The sequence below is a fragment of the Scardinius erythrophthalmus genome (genome assembly GCF_964197995.2).
Source record: "Scardinius erythrophthalmus genome assembly, chromosome: 1".
NCBI lineage: Eukaryota > Metazoa > Chordata > Actinopteri > Cypriniformes > Leuciscidae > Scardinius > Scardinius erythrophthalmus.
The window spans coordinates 5,738,492-5,755,665 of NC_138221.1; the positions used below are offsets into that span (position 1 = coordinate 5,738,492).

The 17,174-nt window shown below is 37.7% G+C and overlaps 2 protein-coding genes across 4 annotated transcripts; both read right to left on the minus strand.

Annotated features, from left to right (window-relative positions):
- Window positions 1–1,700: 1,700 nt before the first annotated feature.
- Window positions 1,701–3,681, minus strand: LOC308694259 (extracellular superoxide dismutase [Cu-Zn]-like). Of its 2 annotated transcripts, none has more exons than XM_081371709.1 (2): window positions 3,470–3,681; window positions 1,701–2,508 (listed from the first exon to the last, which is right to left on the minus strand). In XM_081371709.1, the coding sequence occupies exon 2, from the start codon at window positions 2,491–2,493 to the stop codon at window positions 1,840–1,842; it is 654 nt and encodes a 217-aa protein (XP_081227835.1). In that variant the 5' UTR covers window positions 2,494–2,508; window positions 3,470–3,681; the 3' UTR covers window positions 1,701–1,839. The 2 variants fall into 2 exon arrangements, with proteins under 2 accessions (XP_081227835.1, XP_081227836.1); XM_081371710.1 differs by having other exon boundaries at window positions 3,465–3,681.
- A 5,559-nt stretch (window positions 3,682–9,240) lies between these two features.
- On the minus strand, window positions 9,241–10,827 carry LOC308694270 (extracellular superoxide dismutase [Cu-Zn]-like). Of its 2 annotated transcripts, none has more exons than XM_081371730.1 (2): window positions 10,721–10,827; window positions 9,241–10,021 (listed from the first exon to the last, which is right to left on the minus strand). In XM_081371730.1, exon 2 carries the CDS (start codon window positions 10,004–10,006, stop codon window positions 9,356–9,358), a length of 651 nt encoding a protein of 216 aa, XP_081227856.1. In that variant the 5' UTR covers window positions 10,007–10,021; window positions 10,721–10,827; the 3' UTR covers window positions 9,241–9,355. The 2 variants fall into 2 exon arrangements, with proteins under 2 accessions (XP_081227856.1, XP_081227855.1); XM_081371729.1 differs by having other exon boundaries at window positions 10,634–10,827.
- Window positions 10,828–17,174: the final 6,347 nt, after the last annotated feature.

A 17,174-nucleotide genomic window follows, 5' to 3' on the forward strand; every position in this document is an offset into this window, starting at 1 on the left:
TGACAGGGAACACATGGAACGAATCACCGCTCCACATTTTGATTGACAGCCGTCAAAACGTACTAGTGACCGTGTTTACTCCTTTACTTTCAACCATTGGATAGGATTTAAAAGAAGGCGGTTGTATTTGTAGCCTACTTCTGAGGAAGCGCTGTTAAATATAGGTGAAAAACTACGCCGCAAAAATAATAAAGAAAATGCTTTCTTAAAAAGGCAAAAGAAAGCATGCACGTTTTCTTAATATGATTATTAAAAACCGACAGACTGATGAAAATGCGGGACATTTTCTCAATATGCGACGTGCGGGACAAGGGGTGAAAATGCTGTGCAGTACAACGCAATGCGGGACGGGTGGTCACCCTACATACAGTCAATAGCCTAACAACGTACTCATCTGGATTGAAGCAGCAAACATTCAGTGTAAAAGTGTGCTTTAACAATGTGTGTCAGAACAGATAACACCATGCGGGTTTTGAACATTTGCTCAACTGTCTAATAAAGTACATGCAAGACGTCTCTGTCAAGTCAAAGTTTGCGGCATCTTGAAAACACCACGCCGATATTGATCCTCATTTTAGTTCTCCTTTTGTCCTAAAGTCTGCTTGCCATGGTCCATAATGTTTGAATGAAACAACTCCATGAGCGTGCCGCTAGACGTAACGCAGTTGTCGCCATGGTTACTATGGCAGTACGAGCGGAAACCAGGGATAACGCGGATATTATGTCATTGACAGGCGACAAGTGAACATGGACGAGTCATTATTAGGGGTTAAAGCACGAAGTGCTAAAACTTTTGCATTTGGACGGCTATAACACGGTCATTTAGAAAATGGGCGTGGCAAAATTCACTCGAAAGCCTATAAATCCTAAACAAAAACTCAGAACTTAATGAAAATTGGCGAGCATATGTGAAATAACATTGTAAACAAGCATGCACAATTTTATGGAGATCGGACCATAGGTGGTGCTATAACTGTTAAAAAAGCTTTGAAAACCATATATTTCCTATGTTAAATTGGCTGGAAATGGTCTTTTCCATGTATGACGTCAGTGGTTAAATGGTTGCCAAATAAAACTTAATGTCTTTTTATGCATTTGTGCTTAAAAACCTTAAATGCTTGAACCCCGATAAATGCTGCTTGCAGCTTTGATTTAAAATGGGAATTTCTCTGAAATTAAGAATCTTTGGGAACTTTTGGGATACTGGAAGTACACAACTGCAGGAAATATATCACACTTTGCAAGTGATTTTTGGTTATTTTATTACAAAAATCTTACATATTCTAGCTTTAAACACCTTACAAGGAAACCTAGACATTTTTTTGCATTTTGATTCCCTGTTAACTGTACTAACAAACTGTCAGAATAATATACCCATTTGTTGACATTTAGCGAGAAACCTTATAATTTCAAAAATAAAATCTTATGTCAGAGGTTATGTCTACCTTGAACAATAAAGGTGTCCTCCCTTGAGATCTAGCCACACCCTCCAATGTCACATTGCATCAACCTAAACCATTGTATTATTTAAAGAAATAGTGTATCTTTAATTAAAGGCCATTGTCATGCTCTGAAAGTGTTAACCCATTGAGCACAGTAAATCAAACTAAACGGCCCACTTTGCCTGCATTCACCCTACATTTATTTTTAAGAGTGCATTTACTATTGGAAGCTTTGGCCAAAAAGCCTCTGAAAAGACCAAGAAAAAAAAACATGGGAATGTTCAGGTTCTGAAATATACTTTAATGTAGGACACATACAAAGAATACACAAGGAAAATCATGATTATCCCATTTGAATCTGCCCTTCCACCATATCCGACTCCCTCATCTTTGACTCTCAGTGCCTTCCTCCACATGGTTTCTTGGGGGGCACTTCAGTCTTCTGCCACAGACTTGGAGTAGTAATACCAATCACACCGAGAGCAATTATCGGTCCAGCATTCCCACTGAGTTTACTCTCCTCATCTGAACCCATTCCCAGATCATCCTCCTTCTCATGAACCGCCACCGCACGTCCCAGAATGGAATAAGGCCCAAAGAGCTTGGCGTCTGGAAGCGTCAGGAACTGCCTTATAACTCCTTTCTCGGAAGCAAAGTTGCCCAGGTCTCCAGGATGATGAGGGTGGTCAACGCCGTTTGGATTATAATGAGGACCAACAGTGATGCTGCCTTGACTGAGGTCTCCATACTGATGGATGTGCATGGCACGCTCTTGACGATCGATGGCAGGCAAACCACGGAGGTTGATTTTCACTTCTAAATCTCCATTGGGGAAGACCTGCTTGAAGAGGATTTGCCCAAAGATCTTTGGCTGGTTACGTGGCAAATTGGGGCTGGGAGTTACTTCACAAGTGGCATAGATGGTGTTGTCGAACTCCACGACTTCCGGCTGTGGAGCTTCGGCAGGCAAACACTCCTCCTTGTGGAACTCTCCTCCTTGTATATGCAGCACCAGCAATATCAGAGGGAATATTAGGATGATTTTCTCCATGTTGATCTTTAAAGCCTACAATGAAAAGTGGATTCAGTGAAATCATGCCATTTGGTTTAAGAACGGAATATTTTTGATAAAAGGTCAAAGCTTTGTTGCAGGGAGCTTTGAGAATGGAAGTTGCATTAGGTAAAATAGCACAACCAGATTAGTTTGCAACGGAAAACCATACAAGAACCCAGACAGCAACCAGACCCGGCCCACATCTGGGCCGTGTGTAATCCAGGTGTACCAGATGTGGGCCGACACCATGTTGCTGTCTAGAAAACTATAATTTTTGAATTGCTATGTAGCCTTGTGAAAATAATAAAATAAAAAATTTGCTTATTGGTATTGGATGTGTACCTGTAGTATCTTGAAATTACACTAATAATAATAATAATAATAATAATAATAATAATAATAATAATAATAATAAAAATAAATAAAACTTGCAGATAACACAGATGAATTATAAAAAGCCACTTAAGTGTACACACACACACTTTCATGAGCGTCACACCTGCCAGCCAAAGTTCCTATGATACAAACCAATGACATACAGGTGGATGTAATCACACTAAAATGAGTCCAGGCAAAGGTTCATGGAAATGGAAAAGGTCTAGGGAGAAGTGCCCTCTGGTGGCCATGATAGGGCTTCTGCTGGCAGGAGTGACATTAAGTACATGTACTCTTAAAAAAAAGAAAATAATGCCAAACTAAGAGTTTTACTTTAAAGTACATTATGTTTTGAAAATCTTTTTGTTGTGCTTTAAAGTACACTTAATTTGATCTGTTGTAGCCTACATGTTATTCAATATTAAATATACAGTTGATGTCTGATATTTTTCACAAGGACAGGTAAAATAAAAGATAATATCTATACTTTTGCTTAAACATTTTTTAGTTGTACTAAATCAAGTCAGTTGATGGAGAAAATGGAATGGAGAAAACAAAAACAAAACAAGCCTAAAACAGCAAAGGTGCACTACCGTACAGCTGAAAAGTTGTCCTCAATCCGTGTGGAGCCTGAATATTGCAGTCACAAAAATACTACAACACTTAATCCGTGTGCAGTCCTGACCTGGGGTTGAGAGAATGTTCCTTTTGGCTGCTCTTATAGGAACTCATGTTGAGCTACAAGTTAACCATGATAGTCTGTTAGTCACTAATTAAGTTCACCTGTGTTTCATTTAGCTCCCTTTGTTTGCCTGTTTATATATAGCACTCAGTTTATTCAATTCTTTGTCTTGCATTGCACAATGTGTTCTCCAGTGTTTTGTGTTTATTAAAAGAAGTACTGCTATAGTTTTTTTTTTTACGATTGCTATGACAGATTTTTCAATACTTTTAACAATTTTCCAAAACTCTTAACACGGTTAGTTAGCACTACATCCGTCTATGTCAGGGTTATTATAGTTTTTATTTTTATTTCGTTTTGACTTTTTGTTTTCAAATTCAGTTTAGTTTTAAAGTCTATGTTGCAGGTTAGAGTACCCAGTAAGCCAATGTATAGAAAAATAATGTAGGAACTAGATTTAAATATAAACATATACTTATAAAACACTATTTAGGCTTCTGGAGTCGTTTTTGTGAGAAATTTTTACTTCCGCATTTGAAAATCACTTAAACCGCCGAACCTGAAGTGACGTAACATGAGGTAGAGCGGTCAAAGTAAATCAACTAGCAAATAGGAAAGCAATGGATCGCAATGACAGCTCAGAAAGCTGGGGGAATTGTAGCCTAAATGTTTACTCGTATGATATATATATAATTCATATATAATTGATATATATGATGATATCATATATAATTATGAGCCTGATATGAAACCAAGTGAGCTGGACAGGCCAGGGTTAGACAGAACAACGGTGAGTTGTGGTGTGAGGAGAACAGGCCGAGAGAACAGTGTTAGCTTATAGATGTATTCACGTTAGCCGACGATATGTATAACAGTAACACTATGCGCAGATCACAATACTGTACAGATTATCATCATCATGTATCAGGCAATAGCAAAGCTAGTACTTAGACCCATACCTGCATGTGTTGTGTGTGTCAGCCATTAGGAGACAGTTTCCAGAGGAAGAGGGACTTTATAAAGGCTTTGAATTGACCCATTTGGTGACAATGAATAAAAAAAATGATCACAATCACAACTGTCTTACTGTATAACAACTTTATATGTAGAAACAGCCAACACAAACATTAAAGTCGGTTTGTACAGATTGAAAATGAATTATAGAACATAATATTATTAATAATAATAATAATAATAATAATAATAATAATAGTGTCGGCTGCAGACTAATAACAAACACATAAATGCATCACATTACAAGTTTATGTAGGATATGTTAATGAATTAAATTAAGACAAGGCACATTTTGTAAAACAGATGTACAATAAGTGATCTCTGACGGATCCGTGAGCGTCATGTTTCCCACTGGCGGCCGAACCACATGCCGACGGCGGACCGGGCGACCCGATGAAGGAGCCGGGACAGTGTGCACATATCGCCGGGATTATAATCATTCGGTCTATAGTGAACGCTACACACTACCGCGTTTTTCAAAGCAGAAGCAGAAGTGAAGTCCCGTCTCTTACCCGGCACAAAACGCACACTAGCACGGAAGATTGCACCGTCCTTTTTCTTATTCGGAAACCTGTGGACTCGATGTCCTGACAGGCCATAATTCACAATCATTTACCACGACGATGATTCATTGAAATACAATAAGCACAGAAAACACACTGAATCATGACCGCTCCAACTGAATACCAACCTATCTCTGCACTGAGCGAACGCAGATCCAAACGACTACCTCAGGTGACGCCATATGACGCGATGGTGAAAAAAAGCGTTTTTTCAACACGGTCAAGGAAACAGTCACGATTTCTATTAAATTTGTGCCCTTATGTCTTGCAAAACTATTTTTAATCCTGCATTTACTTTTCATATGGTATTTTCATACAAGGTTATATTAATAAAAAAATAAAAAAACTGCAACATGGGCTTTAATTAGTTTTTAAAGTGGGTTTGCTAGTTTAGTTTTTATTTTTTGAAAATGCTTAGTTTTAGTTGAGTTTTTATTAGTTTTAGTCTTTTTTTTAATTTGGGTTATTTGTCAGGAGCAAGATTCAAAAAGTTCACCCTATGCTAAATTTACCCTATACAGTAGGGTGACCACATCAAACAAACCAAATGTGGGACGATTATACGTTTGTGTGGGACAATGTTGGACATGTTACCAACACTAAAACATAACCTGAAACTGTTATTTAATGCTTATCTAACTTAATAAAAAAAACATTTGTATTCTGCCTTTCAGCTGATAAAAATGCTTTGTTCTTTAGTCCCTTCCAGAAAACACCATTATATCACAATGTAACATTACATGTCTTAATTTGACATGTCATTTAAATTCAACATCACTGAGCCCAAAGGCAGCAGCATCATGCAGATAACTATTTTTGAAACAGTTCTGACCAAGTCCAATTAAAATCGAATTATCCATTTGTTTTCTGACAGGGAACACATGGAACGAATCACCGCTCCACATTTTGATTGACAGCCGTCAAAACGTACTAGTGACCGTGTTTACTCCTTTACTTTCAACCATTGGATAGGATTTAAAAGAAGGCGGTTGTATTTGTAGCCTACTTCTGAGGAAGCGCTGTTAAATATAGGTGAAAAACTAAGCCGCAAAAATAATAAAGAAAATGCTTTCTTAAAAAGGCAAAAGAAAGCATGCACGTTTTCTTAATATGATTATTAAAAACCGACAGACTGATGAAAATGCGGGACATTTTCTCAATATGCGACGTGCAGGACAAGGGGTGAAAATGCTGTGCAGTACAACGCAATGCGGGACGGGTGGTCACCCTACATACAGTCAATAGCCTATCTGGACTTATCTGGATTGAAGCAGCAAACATTCAGTGTAAAAGTGTGCTTTAACAATGTGTGTCAGATCAGATAACACCATGCAGGTTTTGAACATTTGCTCAACTGTCTAATAAAGTACATGCAAGACGTCTCTGTCAAGTCAAAGTTTGCGGCATCTTGAAAACACCACGCCGATATTGATCCTCGTTTTAGTTCTCCTTTTGTCCCAAAGTCTGCTTGCCATGGTCCATAATGTTTGAATGAAACAACTCCATGAGCGTGCCGCTAGACGTAACGCAGTTGTCGCCATGGTTACTATGGCAGTACGAGCGGAAACCAGGGATAACGCGGATATTATGTCAGTAGCCGCGTTTCCATTACAGATTTGCGCAAATGTTTTGCGCTATTATCTAAATATCGATAAAAAACTATTGCGAAATGACGGCGTTTCCATTACCGATGTTATGCAACTAAAACATCCTTTTTTCTCTCGCGATAAGTCATTCCCAAAATCACGGCAACTGACGTTGGTTTATATAATATCACAGCCACCGCATTAGACATTATTATTATTAATGAAAGGAGACGTGGCGTGTTATCCAAGCATTAATGGCAGGGAAAGACCCTTATAATGCGAACGACACATGGAGTTTCTGGGTGTTTCGCCCTCATTTCTGCTCCGAGGTTTTGATTGTGGCATTTCTTTGAGATTTAGAATCCAATATTCCTATAGTCTAATTATTATTATTTTTTAATGAATTTAATAAAGAACTCTGTCTCGTATTCTGTCCAAACGATCCATAGGCTATTTTGTGTCCATTCGTTTTTCCTTTTTTTAACCCGTAATTGAAAAACGAAAAATGAACGGTTGTTGTCTTTTTAAAACGCAAAGTGGAACACCAAAATTTTAATTTGAACTGGCTACACCAGCTGCTGCGCAAAAAAAGTAAATATCGAAGAATTTTCAGATGTTTGTTTATGACTTTTTGCCCCTTTATTAAACATTTAAAATAGTCACAAATTAATATGGAAAACATGTCGATTTTACTGGTTTTCTAAGGCCAAATTAGAACCTGGAATTGATGTTTTTCCCGCAGTGCTGAATGAGAAGAGCCATTAATATTATTAATAAACTATTGTTTTGGCTAAAATCACATCTCCATCTCCGCTGTTAAGCAGATGCGCTTTTAGAGAGAAATGCACCTTTCGAATTACAAAATCAGAAGGTAAGCTTTCGATTCGAATTTGTTCGTTTTAAAGTGGACATTTCAAGCTTTAGCCTATATTTGTTTCAGTTCTCGCGCTCCAGTTTACGGAGATCATGAAAGTGCGTCTGATTGTTTTCTTTTACTTTACACAAGCACAACGTTTTATTTTGTTCTTGTGAGTTTACACAAATAAAAGTAGTTGAGAATAATGTATTACTATTTTCTGTATGACCAGAAATGATAGAGTATTTTTAAGTTGTTTCCACTGTTGATAGGAAAATGCAAGTGTTCGCGACCGCGCCTCCGTGCCATGCAGTGCGCGCTCCACACTCAGCTTTGTTCTTTTTTTGCATAAAAGCGTCCTCTAAATATAGCCTATTAAATGTTAAAATAAAATAATATAAAATAATTGTTAGGCCTATTTGCGTAGCTATACATGGACCTCAAACACACCGCGTCTTCTAAGTCAGGTGACTGTAAATGCGCAAAAACTGTTTCCATTGCAGTTTTGCGAAATATTCCTTTTTCGAATTGCCTGAAAAACCACCTCATGAGAGCGTAAAAACTTTTTTGCGATAAACGGGAGTTTTTGCGAAATTGACGTGTTTCCATTGAGCGTATTTTTATTTCGCAATTTCAATTTGCGCAATTTGAAGGGTAATGGAAACGCGGCTATTGACAGGCGACAAGTGAACATGGACGAGCCATTATTAGGGGTTAAAGCACAAAGTGCTAAAACTTTTGCATTTGGACGGTTATAACACGTCATTTAGAAAATGGGCGTGGCAAAATTCACTCGAAAGCCTATAAATCCTAAACAAAAACTCAGAACTTAATGAAAATTGGCGAGCATATGTGAAATAACATTGTAAACAAGCATGTAAAATTTTATGGAGATCGGACCATAGGTGGCGCTATAACTGTTAAAAAAAGCTTTGAAAACCATATATTTCCTATGTTAAATTGGCTGGAAATGGTCTTTTCCATGTATGACGTCAGTGGTTAAATGGTTGCCAAATAAAACTTAATGTCTTTTTATGCATTTGTGCTTAAAGGCTTTAAATGTTTGAACCCCGATAAAAGCTGCTTGCAGCTTTGATTTAAAATTGGAATCTCTCTGAAACTAAAAATCTTTGGGAAATTTTGGGATACTGGAAGTACACAACTGCAGGAAATATATCACACTTTGCAAGTGATTTTTGGTAATTTTATTACAAAAATCTTACATACTTTAGCTTTAAACACCTTACAAGAAAACCAAGACATTTTTTTGCATTTTGATTCCCGGTTAACTGTAGTAACAAACTGTCAGAATAATATACCCATTTGTTGACATTTAGTGAGAAACCTTATAATTTCAAAAATAAAATCTTATGTCAGAGGTTATGTCTACCTTGAACAATAAAGGTGTCCTCCCTTGAGATCTAGCCACACCCTCCAGTGCCATATTGCATCAACCTAAACCATTGTATCATTTAAAGAAATAGTGCATCTATAATTAAAGACCATTGTCATGCTCAGAAAGTGTTAACCCATTGAGCACAGTAAATCAAACTAAACGGCCCACTTTGCCTGCATTCACCCTACATTTATTTTTAAGAGTGCATTTACTATTGGAAGCTTTGGCCAAAAAGCCTCTGAAAAGACCAAGAAAAAAAACATGGGAATGTTCAGGTTCTGAAATATACTTTAATGTAGGACACATACAAAGAATACACAAGGAAAATCATGATTATCCCATTTGAATCTGCCCTTCCACCATATCCGACTCCCTCATCTTTGACTCTCAGTGCCTTCCTCCACATGGTTTCTTGGGGGGCACTTCAGTCTTCTGCCACAGACTTGGAGTAGTAATACCAATCACACCGAGAGCAATTATCGGTCCAGCATTCCCACTGAGTTTACTCTCCTCATCTGAACCCATTCCCAGATCATCCTCCTTCTCATGAACCGCCACCGCACGTCCCAGAATGGAATAAGGCCCAAAGAGCTTGGCATCTGGAAGCGTCAGGAACTGCCTTATAACTCCTTTCTCAGAAGCAAAGTTGCCCAGGTCTCCAGGATGATGAGGGTGGTCAACGCCGTTTGGATTATAATGAGGACCAACAGTGATGCTGCCTTGACTGAGGTCTCCATACTGATGGATGTGCATGGCACGCTCTTGACGATCGATGGCAGGCAAACCACGGAGGTTGATTTTCACTTCTAAATCTCCATTGGGGAAGACCTGCTTGAAGAGGATTTGCCCAAAGATCTTTGGCTGGTTACGTGGCAAATTGGGGCTGGGAGTTACTTCACAAGTGGCATAGATGGTGTTGTCGAACTCCACGACTTCCGGCTGTGGAGCTTCGGCAGGCAAACACTCCTTGTGGAACTCTCCTCCTTGTATATGCAGCACCAGCAATATCAGAGGGAATATTAGGATGATTTTCTCCATGTTGATCTTTAAAGCCTACAATGAAAAGTGGATTCAGTGAAATCATGCCATTTGGTTTAAGAACGGAATATTTTTGATAAAAGGTCAAAGCTTTGTTGCAGGGAGCTTTGAGAATGGAAGTTGCATTAGGTAAAAATAGCACAACCAGATTAGTTTGCAACGGAAAACCATAAAAGAACCCAGACAGCAACCAGATCCGGCCCACATCTGGGCCGCGTGTAATCCAGGTGTACCAGACGTGGGCCGACACCATGTTGCTGTCTAGAAAACTCTATAATTTTTTAATTGCTATGTACCCTTGTGAAAATAATAAAATAAAAAATTAGCTTATTGGTATTGGATGTGTACCTGTAGTATCTTGAAAGTACAATAATAATAATAATAATAATAAATAATAATAATAATAATAATAATAATAATAATAATAATAATGCCTACATGTTATTTAATATTAAATATAAAGTTGATGTCTGATATTTTTCACAAGGACAGGTAAAATAAAAGACAATATCTATACTTTTGCTTAAACTTTTTTAGTTGTACTAAATCAAGTCAGTTGATGGAGAAAATGGAATGGAGAAAACAAAAACAAAACAAGCCTAAAACAGCAAAGGTGCACTACCGTACAGCTGAAAAGTTGTCCTTAATCCGTGTGGAGCCTGAATATTGCAGTCACAAAAATACTACAACACTTAATCCGTGTGCAGTCCTGACCTGGGGTTGAGAGAATGTTCCTTTTGGTTGCTCTTATAGGAACTCATGTTGAGCTACAAGTTAACCATGATAGTCTGTTAGTCACTAATTAAGTTCACCTGTGTTTCATTTAGCTCCCTTTGTTTGCCTGTTTATATATAGCACTCAGTTTATTCAGTTCTTTGTCTTGCATTGCACAATGTGTTCTCCAGTGTTTTGTGTTTATTAAAAGAAGTACTGCTATAGTTTTTTTTTTACGATTGCTATGACAGATTTTTCAATACTTTTAACAATTTTCCAAAACTCTTAACACGGTTAGTTAGCACTACATCTGTCTATGTAACCTATACTATTAACACATTTCTTGTTGCTTTAACACAAAATGCATACAATTAAGACAAATTTAAAATGCTTGAACTTCTTTTACACACAAGCTCAAACAAGACCAAAACAATGGATTTTTACTGCCAAATTTACCGATGCTTTAAACAATGTGTGTCAGAACAGATAACACCATGTTCTGAACCTTACAGGCTAAAGTCAAGGTAAACAGCTGTTTATATTGTGAATTGAAACCCAAATATATCCCCTGTATTTTATCCTATTGTTACTGAGAAACAATTATGCAATAATATAAATCACAGCTGATTCCCATCTAGGAAACACACTCAGGTGTTAAGTTTCTTTCAATCGCATGACCATATGGTGTATACTGTAAACGTACATTCTATAAAGCACTCTGAGATGGGTCTTTTTTTATTGAATTTCTGCAGCAAAAGACCTACAGTAAACCCAACAAAACAAAAATGTAGAGAGGCTTCAAAAGAAACTGCAGTGCAAAACACAATCTATGATCAATACAATATACTGTCTGTTGTATAAGGGCAGACCTGACACGTATACAATAATGCAGTTTCTGTAATTCCATCTGATGTTAGTGTTTTTATGACATTGTGCTATGATTGACTAAATCTTCCTGTTGGACAGCTATGTTACATATGTTAGTGTTTTGAAAAATGATTTGATTTGGAGACATGTTTGCAGTGTTCTGGTAGGCATAGTGTATTATTGTATTTAGAAAATTAGTGTTGGAGTTTAGTTTACAGTGTGTGATTTTGAGCATGAAATAAACTGTTTTGCCAATTGTGTGTTGTAGGTGTGTTGGTGCGTTAAGAGTTTAGGAAAGTTGTTAAAAGTACTGAAAAAACTGTACTTGTCTTTGAAGGCAGAAGTACAAATTTCTGAGGGAATGATTCTTCTATGGCATCGATGTTAAAATCCCCTTTTAGTAGATTGAATGCAGGTAAGGTGGGACACTTGTCATTTAGATAGATACAGTACCTAGATGTTTATTTCTTTTTATTACTTTTGTTAACTTTAAGGTCCGACTTTAATATTTCATTTTGAATACAGTTGATATGTGTTATTTGCAAGGTATATACCAATAAACATTTTGAGATCATGCACTCCAGACAAATTTCTTTTCAGGTAATGTGACCCATCCCTAATTTATCAAAAATGATCCTGGATCTTAAAAACACATGATTTATTAACACATCACACAAACATATACCACAGCATATTTAACAGACCCAAAAGCACATAGATGGGCAATGATGAGTAATACTCATCAGTTCACTCAATGCATGTGTAAAGTTCAAAACAACTAGAACATGTTGTGTTGACATGAAATTTGATGAAAGTTGAATATCAGATATCTTAATGAACTCTACAACATATTACAAATGGAACTACAACACATGCAACAACAAATAGGCTAACAAAAATTCAATAAGAGGAACATTTTAAATGGTAACCATATTGTAAAACTTTTTCTGTCTGTTTTCTCTAAACACTGTAAATGAACTTAAATTGTGTCCATATTTTAAAGCGTTATATTCTGCATCTACATTTTAATAATAATAATAATAATTCGTTACATTTATATAGCGCTTTTCTGGGTACTCAAAGCGCTTTACATGGAAGGGGGGATATCCTCAACCACCACCAATGTGCAGCATCCATATTGGGCCAGAACGCCCACCACACACCAGCTTAATGGTGGAGAGGAGACAGTGATGAAGCCAATCAGTATATGGGGATGATTAGGAGGCCGTGATGGACAGAGGCCAAGGGGCGAATTTGGCCAGGATGCCGGGGTTACACCCCTACTCTTTTTCGAAGGACATCCTTGGACTTTTAATGACCACAGAGAGTCAGGACCTCGGTTTAACGTCTCATTGGAAGGATGGTGCTCTTTGACAGTATAGTGTCCCGATCACTACACTGGGGCGCTAGGACCCACATAGACCACGGGTGAGCACCCCCTGCTGGCCTCACTAACACCTCTTCCAGCAGCAACCTGGTTTTCTCAGGAGGTCTCCCATCCAGGTACTAACCAGGCTTGCTAACCTCTTACAATAACAAAGGTGTAGGTTGATGACGCATAAGCGGAATTATGGAACTTGTCATCATTGCCAATGAGAGACAGATATCAGAACCACATGCGAGTCCTGCGGATATAAAGGAATAAGGACATTTCATTCTACTGATCTACCCGCAAGTGTTGAATTAATACTCACAAATACCCCTTTTCCACCAGCATGAACCAGGTGCCAGTTCAGAGCCAGAGCTACAGTATTGCCAGTCCGGAGTTGGTTCGTCTGACGAGCTCTCTAAGATCCGGTTTGCCAAACACAAGGTCACTGTATACATCTCATGTTGCCCAGCAATGCTAGCGTGGCAGCGCCAAACACAAACACACCAGGCTTGTTCGAGATGGTTCGGCTTCTCGCAGACCGATCGGCTCATGACATCAAAGCACGGCGAAAGCAATCCAAAAGCACAAGGACTCGTATGCTCTCCAAACACTCCCGCAGCTCCGATTGGTCCGTGCCGCTCCGATGCATCTCGAACAAGCCTTCCATCAACAATGGAGGTCGTTGCGTTACTATTGATGCTCATGGCTTTGCGAACCTACATCGGCATCCAAACACGGCGAATCCAACGTGTTCGTGCAGCTCGACCATAACTTGCATAGACGGAGATTACAATCAAGCTGTTATTAGCTCGATTAGCTGCTATTTGAGAAATGGCGGTCACAAGTTTCTGTTCGTCTTGTTGGTCACGGTAACCCCGTCCCCAGGCCCTGACGCAAGCGGTTCTTACTTCTAGACCAGCAATGTTTTGGTGCTACTTAAGAACCACTTTTCCTGGTTCAGAGCTGGTGCTCTGGGTGTCGAAAAACAAAGAACCCATTTGAAACTAGGCTCTAGCTCTGAACCAGCACCAGCACTGCCTTGGTGGAAAAGGGTTAACAAGTCAGTTTATTTGGTGAATTAAACTTGTGAGGTAACGCAGAGCTGTTTCACTTGGGCTGCGTCCGAAACCGCATACTCAATGAGTAGGTACTTAATTTCAATGAGTACTTACTTAACTAGCGCTAAAAGAATAGGTACTTTATAGCCAGATCTCGTTGAGTATGAATGCGAACCGGACATCTGCCATGTTGACATTATCATGTGACCTACGACGCATTATCACGCGCACAACAACTTAAAAGATTTGAACGATACGTTTAATTAATCTATCTGTAAATATCTTGATATTGATTAAACTTGCTCATTTTGTGGTCTTTTTGAAGAAACTGCTGCCCATTTATTTTGTAAATATATTTAGGGTTGATAAAGTTCTTATATTTAACCCTACTAATGTGACCCACCGTTTTATCCTTAACGATATTATTTATTTTTATTACGAAAACCCAAAATTGTCATCTCTTGAATATGTTGTTAATTTCTTTATTTTATATCCAAACATTTTTATCCACAAGCAAAAGTGGCTTACTGCTTTATGTTTTCCTCTTTTTCTTGTTGAATTTAACTCTCATTTCATCCCTCAGGCCTAGGCTTATAAATAAAAAAAATTAAATTAAAAAATGCATTTTTTTAAATGTATTATAATGAATTAAGAAAATATATTAAGATATTCAACCTTGTACTAGGTTCTTTTTTCCTGTGTAAAAAATCTCATATTATGTATGCAAACCTATGATATATATATATATATATATATATATATATATATATATATATATATATATATATATATATACCTCATAACATCAGTAACTCAACAGCCCTACCTAGAACGGTTTTCCTCAGCGTTTGTAATGTCTGCACAAAGGGCAGCTGTGCGAAGATTCGCCTTTGGAGAAAACTGTTGATTTTATACTCAAAAAATTTAAGTATCATTAATATTAAAAATTAATATTACCCCAGAATGAATTGCATTGCTATCCCACCCCAAAACATACAATAATAACAATGATAAATGCTGACCAATACTTAATTATATTACTTTTTACTGAAAATTATATTCAATTCAATAAAACAAACAAAATGTAATGTATGTCATATGACATAACTATGCAGGATTGAATACTCTAGATGTGTATATAATGAACATATCTACATTTTCATTCAAACAATTAAATAAAACATTAATTAAATAATTATATTGTATTTACTGACAACAATGAGAAATATTAATAAAAGAATGAATGAAAGTCACCATCACACAATAAACAAATGCATATACAAGTCAACACATGAAACAAAGCTTTATTCAAACTACAATCATGTATGTAGGCTGAAGGCGCTGAGGTTGTTGCGTGTTGTGTTGTGCTTCACAATCTGAAGCAATAAGGGCAGGTGGAGAGATGCAGGGTCTCGTAAGGGCAGGTGGAGTGATGGAGGGACTCATCCATGGCACCATCTCCAGGATTCAGCTCTGGTCTCCTCATCCTCAGCGCCTCACACCAGCCTACTGACATTTCAGATCCTACAAAATGCACAAACATAACACAAAAGCAGTCATTTTAACCACACAATGTCATATGATTTCAGTATTATTTAGAAGACAAAACCGCTTTTTTCACAAACGCCGCCATCATCTTCCCTTGCAGGTCCTGCTCCACCACAAAAGCTGTGCAGCTAATGCACAGAAATCAAGAATCAGAAAAGTGCTGTAATAGCTCTGTTTGAAATTACAATAATTAGTTGTTGTTATTCATTTCTGTGGTATACTCACTCAAAGCCTTTGATGGCAGCATTCAGCTTCATGAGCCACTCTCCACCGGATAAAAACACATCTGTTCATCTGACCCTGTAACATCCAGACAAGATTCACATTACCTCTGTCATTTATGAGCTTGTTTTAACTTTTTATCCAACATAAATGTTCCTCAATTTATCAACAGTACTAATGGACAAATAAAATAGATAACTTATGTTTAGTTACTTTATAGATTTGTTCTACATAATAGCACACATTCATCACTCAGATGTCTATTTCATGTTGTGATGTGCTCTTCTGCAATACTTAAGATTTTCCTGTCAGATGTAAATAGACATTTAAAATAAGCGTCTTTAATATGTATATGGTTTATGTAAATCCACTTTAGAGACGTAACGTTAACTTACGTGTCCTTACTGGAGCTCCCCTCTGGTTAGCTAACGTTATACATAATAAAACGTGTTTTTACAGCAAAATCACAACTATACTACACTGTGTAACGTTTTTACACCTTCAACAATTCAACAGTTTACTCTACAGTAGTTCAACACTTGCAATTTTAACACAAGGAACCGTGTTTACTCACATTTGAAAGCACCCGCGTCGCCGATCTCTGCGATGTTTAATAATGACGTATCCTCTCGCGTGGCCTCCTGGGATAGAAGAGTATTCATCGGTCGAGCACTCAAAAATCTGGCCGGAAGCAGTAAGCCATCCGGGAACTGCTCGCCTACTCTTTTGTAAATACTGATGTTTCGAACGTACTGCTTCCTTCACGTACTGTTTTCGCCTACTATATAGTAGGAAAGTAGGCATATTCGAACGCACTTAAGTCCGAATCTCGCGATAATTAGTACGTCACCCAGGTAATTCTCGCCTACTCTTTTGGATTCGAACATAATTTTTCGCTCGCCTACTCTTTTTCCCTTACTAAATAGTAGGGAAGTATGCGGTTTCGGACGCAGCCTTGGTCTACACTATCACACTAAACTGCATTTGAGTGTGTTGAAAGTTATAATGTTATTCTATGCGTTTGTTTGTCTGTATGATACTAGCAGTAAGCTAGATGAACATTAGAATAACATACTGATCATATTCTAACATTTCATCATGTTGAGCTATATAACATTGATTAGTTTTATGTACATTTGCTCAGCTGTCTAATATGTACATTTGCTCAGCTGTCTAATAAAGTACATGCAAGACGCCTCTGTCAAGTCGAAGTTTGTGGCATTTCCAAAACACCACGCCGATATTGATCCTCGTTTTAGTTCTCCTTTTGTCCCAAAGTCTGCTTGCCATGGTCCATAATGTTTGAGCGAAAGTGAACATGGACGAGCCATTTTTAGGGGTTCAAGCACAAAGTGCTAAAACTTTTGAACTTTTACATTTGGACGGC

Bases quoted from the DNA above. Each gene is read 5' to 3' on its own strand.
- LOC308694259 (XM_081371709.1), bottom strand. From the start codon at position 2,493: ATGGAGAAAATCATCCTAATATTCCCTCTGATATTGCTGGTGCTGCAT.
- LOC308694270 (XM_081371730.1), bottom strand. From the start codon at position 10,006: ATGGAGAAAATCATCCTAATATTCCCTCTGATATTGCTGGTGCTGCAT.